The 6,826-nt window shown below is 36.6% G+C and overlaps 1 protein-coding gene across 1 annotated transcript; it reads right to left on the bottom strand.

Moving 5' to 3' along the window:
- Window positions 1–397: 397 nt before the first annotated feature.
- On the bottom strand, window positions 398–3,918 carry LOC149259330 (uncharacterized). The gene is made up of 2 exons (XM_089418121.1): window positions 1,131–3,918; window positions 398–1,013 (listed from the first exon to the last, which is right to left on the bottom strand). Exons 1-2 carry the CDS (start codon window positions 3,709–3,711, stop codon window positions 556–558), a joined length of 3,039 nt encoding a protein of 1,012 aa, XP_089274247.1. The 5' UTR covers window positions 3,712–3,918; the 3' UTR covers window positions 398–555.
- Window positions 3,919–6,826: the final 2,908 nt, after the last annotated feature.

The raw sequence follows: 6,826 nt of genomic DNA on the forward strand, positions 1-6,826 counted from the left end.
AATGGCACAGGAGATTTGATGGAATTGATTTCAATTATCCATCAATGATTATGAATCCACTGTATATTATCACTGTGTGAAGTCTCTGGTAAACAATCTGGAGACAAGCTATTTGCCTGAGATGTTTTACAGTTGGGCTACTAAAATGTCATATTATAAAATATACCTACTGTTTAAGGAGTGCAAATCTCAAAGGATTGTCTCTAATCCATTGTTTATTTTGAAGGTTATGCTACAACATAACAGCTCCTATTAGTGCGGATATGGAGACTCTCGGATTCTGGTCCTGTGGTGACTTGTTACCAAATTGGGCTGATCTCCTGATGTATTTGCTGGAGAGCCAGTGGGCCTATTCTTTGTATGAACCCAAATGCTTCTATGCAAGGAACTGATGAAATGCTTCCATTGGGGTAGACGCGTTTCCTGTTTGGAACAAACCAATAGAACCAGTTATATCTCGTACAGCTATATTAATCAAATGCTCCTGCAGTCCAGCAAGGGAAAGAGCATCGCTGAACAATGCTTCCGATATTGGTGATATAATAAAGATAATGGTCACATGTCTAAAGCCAAATCATTGCCCTGGAAAGGATATATGCTATTGTGTGCAGAAGAGAAAGCATATGTAGAGTTGGATGTAAAAGCACTGGGATTCCTCTTGAGATGGGGAGACAAAGTGGCAGCTACCGCCTTCCTAGTTTCTTCATCTGGGCTGCAGAGAAGCATCATTTCCACAACTTCCCTCATGAAAGGCCTATTTATGGGCAGAGTGCTAGTGCATAGCAGAGCCACCCTTAACATCAGCATCATTTCTTCTCTATGTGAGTCTGCTATGCGTGAATCCAGGACTCTGTTAATGTCAATGTTAATCTGATTCCGAACCCATCTAACAATACCCAAGTCATCTCCAAATTCGACATCATTGAGTTTCTTTCCAGTCACAAGCTCCAGCAGGACCACACCAAAGCTGTATATGTCACTCTTCTCATTCACTTTGAGGGTGTAAGCATACTCTGCACACATATCAATCAGTTGAATCAGTTGGCTAGAATTGTGTTTTTTCTATTGACACATTTGGTTAATACAAACATATATGTCATAGCATTATCCGTTTAACTGGAAAGTCTTACCTGGGGCAATATAGCCATATGAGCCTGCAACTACTGACATGACATTCTCCTGACTCAGCTTCTCCACCGTTTTAGCCAAACCAAAATCCCATTCAGAATCCAGCAATATATTATATGATTTAACGTCCCTATGTACTATTAGAGGGGAACAATCATGATGCAAGTAGGACAGACCCTGAGCAGCACCAATAGCAATGTTATAACGAGTAGGCCAATCCAGGGTTTCCCCTTCAGAATTATGAAGCCGTTCATACAAGCAACCATTTGGCATGTATTCATACACTAACAGATTAGAATCTGAACTACAGATGCAACAAAGCAGCTTGACAATGTTGGCATGCCTAATCTTCCCTAAAGTGTCCACCTCTGCTTGAAATTCCTTGTCTTGGCCCAACTGCAGTTTCCTGTTGTTCCAGATCTGTTTCACAGCAACAATAGTGCCATCTCCCAGTGTCACCTTGTACACTTTGCCTGCACCTCCACTTCCGATAACATTATTTTCTGTCAATCTCTTCAAAATGTCTGATTCGTCGAATTCCAGCCTGTGAAAGGGTGTGAGTTTCCAAGAGAGTGTCTTTGATTTAGCTTGAGAAAAATTCTTGTATGTCTTATACAGGATACCTATAAGAATCAAGCAGACTATGACCACCACAGCAATAACCGCAATCAATACCCTGTATTGATGATTCTCAGATCCCTTTTTCTGTTGGAAGCATGAAGGAAGCTTTAATGGCCCACCTCCACACAGGCCAGGATTGCGAAGAAAACTTTCATCATATGCCAGATTATTGTAACCAACAGGGACAGAGCCAGACAAGAGGTTGCCAGACACATTAAGAAAACTCAACTTGAGATTGTCTAATTCAAGGGGTATTTCCCCTGAAAGCAAATTGTTTGAGAGGTCAAGGCTGTTAAGAACTGGCAGCGACCCAAGAGATGCGGGAATTGAACCTGTGAGGCTGTTGTTTGCAAGGTTAAGCTGAGAAAGCTCTTTCCATGATATTATTGTCGTAGGGAGTACCCCATTTGACATATTGTGGTCAAGTGAAAGACGCTGCAGTGACGATAATTTAGTAAGTTCCCCTGGAATAGTACCTGATAAACTGTTGTGACTGGCTAAAAAGCTGCTGAGATTCCACAACTGTGAAATGCTAGAGGGAATACTTCCACTGAATTGATTGTATGATATCTCCAAAGCCCACAGATTGGCTGCTTTTGTGATTTGGGCAGGAATTTGGCCCTGGAAGGCGTTGTTTGTCAAGGATAATTGTCCAAGGAGTGGAGAACTCCATAGTCCCAGATGAACCTCACCGCTTAGTTGGTTATTCTCTACTCGGACAGCGGTTAGGTTAGGACAATTTCCTAGAGACCCAGGCAGTCTGCCATTAAACTTATTATCATATACAATAAAAGCTACCAGTACTCCACCTGCACAGACATTCTGCGGAAGAGGACCTGATAGCTCATTTGTTGATACATCAAACTCAACAAGTTTAGAACCCATCCCAATTCCCGGGGGCACTAGTCCTGTGAGCTTGTTGGTAAAAAGCTTGAGATGGACTAAATTAGTAAGCTTATCAAGCCCAGAGGGTATAGACCCAGAGAGATGGTTGTTGTATAATTGAAGTGTCTCTAGGTTTCTCAAATCTCCAATCCCATTGGGGATGCTTCCATTGAGCTCATTGATTGACAGATCCAAATTCACAAGACTCTTAAGATTGTTGATATTGTCTGGAATTGGTCCAGATAAATTGTTATAATATAGAATCATATCTGTCATGTTTGAAAGGGCCATCAATTTTCTGGGGATCCTGCCCGTCAAATGATTCTCTGAGAGGTCCAAATGCACCATATCTGTTATATTTCCTATTGACTCTGGAATTTCTCCTACTAAATTACAATCTGTCATCCACAACTGCTGCAGCCTTGACAAGTTCCCAAGTTCAGGTGGGATTACTCCTTGAGACAGAGGGTTGTAGGCCAGAGTTAAGTTTTTTAACGAATAGAGATCTCCAAGGAAGGGAGGAACAGTACCATTCAACAGATTATAGTGCAAGAACAATACCTCGATGTTAGGAAGCCGTCCGAATCCAGAAGGAATGTCACCGGAGAAATTGTTGGACGAGAGATCCAACAGTACCAGCTCCTCCAGTTTATATATCTCATCCGGCAAGGACCCAACGAACAAGTTCCAAGACAAATCCAAGCTTCGCAGACGGGTACAATTGAGTAGGCCAGACGGAAAATCACCACTAAAGTAATTATAGCCCAAGTACAATAACCTCAGATTACTCAATTTACAGATACTGGAAGGAATTGTTCCACTGATATTCAAGTTTTCAAGGTCCAGACCCACAACAGACTTGGTGTTTCCATCATCACAGGTGACTCCAGTCCAGTTACAGTGATCATCACCATTTGAATTACTTCTCCAATCGCTAAGTTCCCCATTAGTATTCCAGCTCTCCTTGACCTGCAATAGTATTTGGCCTTCTTCTGACAGACAATTGCTTTGCAGAAAAAGCAACAATCCAAGCAATAAAACAAGGCCATATGCATTTCCCATTTGGGTGGAGGCCATTTCTTAATCTCTCCGGGCAAATTCTCCGTGTGTTGTCTATGGCGGCCTGTTGTTCATCACAGATCGATGAATATATTTGCAGAACGAGGACTCCATGTATTTGAATGGCAATAGTTTGCAGGTGAACGAGTCAATTATTCAATATTTCCTTAGCGTCGGAACTTCTAAGCAACTTCTGGCATTTGGTCACGTGGTGCAATGCATCGAGAAGCGTGAAATTCCAGAAGCCCACTGTCGTAAACATGTAGGCACATAGTTTAATCAATGACTTGTCACCGTTTCATACTCCATGTCACCGTTCAAATCCCTCACATGTATAATTCAATCTTGGCGAGCTGCTCTCTTTATATGTGTGGCCCATCTCGGTTTGACAAAGATTAAAGAAGGTTTAGCTTGGTAGACTCCTAATTAAGTAGCCCATAACAAATTTGGACTTTTGAGAATCACAATGGATACATCCAAATCCACTACCGGAAATATAAGGAGTTTGAAATCTCAAACAAAACTAAAAAGGAGTGGACCCGGGCTAAAGTTCTAGCAAGGCTAAATCTACACCTAAAGTAAACACATGAATTTAACATAAAATGATATTGTTTTTGGATAGATAAATACATGTAAAGATTAAATTTCAAAATTTATACATTATAAAATGTACGAAAATATATGAGAAAGAATTATTATATTAGTAGGTTAAAAATATAAAATATGTTATACTATTTCTCAATTATATTATGCAAACTTACAAACAAGCATTACCTTAATTTTTTTTAACAAATCAATTTGAAAATAACTCTGAAACCATTAAAATTTACAATGTCATTTTTTAGAATTATTTCTTCATATTATAATATTTACAATTTATAATGTTTTAATCATTTAAAAGTGTCAATCATCCTTAAGATTTCCAACTTATTAAACAAGCATAACCTTAATTTTTTAACAAATCAATTTGAAAATAACTCTGGAACCTGTAAAATTTACATTGTCATTTTTTAGAATTATTTGTTTCTATTAAATATTTACAATCTATAATGTTTTAATCATTTAGATTTCCACAAATTCATGCTCAGTAAGTATATCCAACAACTTAAGGTTTCATCATTTTAACTATTTCATTTATAATTATCTTGGCATTTTAAAAACTAATTTTTAAGAAAACATGAGGAATGGTTAAACCAAAATGGATGAATAAAGCAACAGTGTTGAGATATACTTGTCTAATATTTGGCAGATGAGAATAATTGAACTCAACACCATCATAAACCAAAAATAATAACCCTCTAGTAAAATCTTAAATTACTAAATAGCACGTGCTCCAAAGATATGTCATTTTTAACTTTAAGATATTAGGTTTATTATAATGAAGCCAACATAAACTATTAGTGAGGAACCTTGCAACAAAGGTTATCCTATTCAATTGTGTTTGATCTTTACTAATGAATAGAGATAAATGCACGTCAATCATTTATTTGTAATCATCCCTTTTTCGTGCTAATGTTGTTGTGTTATGGTAGTGATGCATGCTCTCACAGTTTTGTGTTCTCTTCAATATAAACAATCTGGTCTATTTACAACTTCAGCTCTCTCCTCTAGCACATTGTCTTAACGAGGGTCATTGTTTCACTCCACTAAATAAAGTGCCCCATTTGTAAAAATATGATACATTTTAACATATTCTACATTGGATGAAAAAAATTGCATAGTCATTGTTGTAAAAATTCCTACAAGATTTCTTGATTTGGTCTGATGTTTAAGAGAGTGATTCTCAAAAGTTACAACCTACATCTATCTAGAACTCAAACATTGAATATTCTTGGGATCACCTTGAATCTTGAGAATGTTAAACTTTATTGATATGATATATGATGGTGTTAAACTTTATTGATATGATATATGATGGTTTTATTGAAAAAAATTGTCAAAAATTTAGAAAGTCTCACAAAACTTTGATAGCCTCAAACCATAATTAACGATGCCTACGAGGTTATTTCTTGATTTCTTGATATTGTTATCCTGCAGTAAAGATTCCCCTAAGTCTGGGGTTGAAAACCTTAAGAGAGTGAATAATAGAAACTCAACATAGCAGCCCAATAATACAAGTATTAAAGACAATATATGATCTAAAGGATGGAATATCTATTTGGTAGTTCAACAGTTGGAGTAGATCTAGAAGTTATATCTTCTTCTCTAACTCCTTATCTTTAGACTTGCAACCAAAAAGCAAGAATACAATAACCAGTAGAGAGATCAAAGCATAAATGCATATAAAAAGTCAGTATGATCTAATTTCAAATACAAATTGAGAACATTTAACATAAAACACTGAAATAGGAATAAGAACATGAGTTTATTTATTAATATTAGAGCAATAATACAATATAACCAATCACCTAATCCTTGCCATTGGAATTACACGAACCATTCTTTGAATCCCTCCTTCCTGGCCACTAAAGTTCTCCTCCTCTATCCTTCTGCGTCAAAATTAATGTGTGAGATATGAGGATTCAAGAAAACAATATGGTGATATGAGGGAAACTAGGAAACGGGGATTTCCTGCTAAGGGGGATGAGATTAAAAACTCAAGGAGACAGACTTGGATATGTGAGAATTTTAATAGTATTGTATTGCATTAGTAGGAAATGTGTTTTCCTACACACAAGGAATCATTATTGTGCCGAGAAGCGCTCTACAACTCAGTATGGGGGTACATCTCAACCATAAATGTTTAACATTTAACACATTTAACATTTAATAAAAATTTAATCTAATGCCAGCCCAAATTAATTAATCTAATGCCAGTCCTAATTATAAATCGATCTAATTATTATGTATAAACACAATAATTTGTCAATCCTAATTATAAATCCATCTAATTATTATGTATAAACACAATATAAATTTAGCACATAAAGAAAATCATAATTGATTTCATCCGAGATGTAAAGTGGAATTCTATTTGTGAGAAAGGATTTCTGCCACAAGTGCGAAGTGCGAAATTAATTTTGTGTTGTGCGTTTGATTTCCGATTTGTAGATTTGATTTTTTATTTTTTTTGGTTTGAAATTTTTTTAATAAACAAATTTAAGTGTTGATACTATTTCATTATTTCTTAAGT

This window comes from Pinus tabuliformis, chromosome 6, assembly GCF_031772625.1.
Source record: "Pinus tabuliformis cultivar Carrire ecotype Pingquan chromosome 6, CPIR1, whole genome shotgun sequence".
NCBI lineage: Eukaryota > Viridiplantae > Streptophyta > Pinopsida > Pinales > Pinaceae > Pinus > Pinus tabuliformis.

Excerpts from the sequence above, each read along its gene's own strand:
- LOC149259330 (XM_089418121.1), bottom strand. The coding sequence starts at position 3,711 with ATGGCCTCCACCCAAATGGGAAATGCATATGGCCTTGTTTTATTGCTT. Across the intron at positions 1,014-1,130 it reads ATATGGCTATATTGCCCCAG|AGTATGCTTACACCCTCAAA; the intron begins GTAAGACTTTCC and ends ATATGTGTGCAG.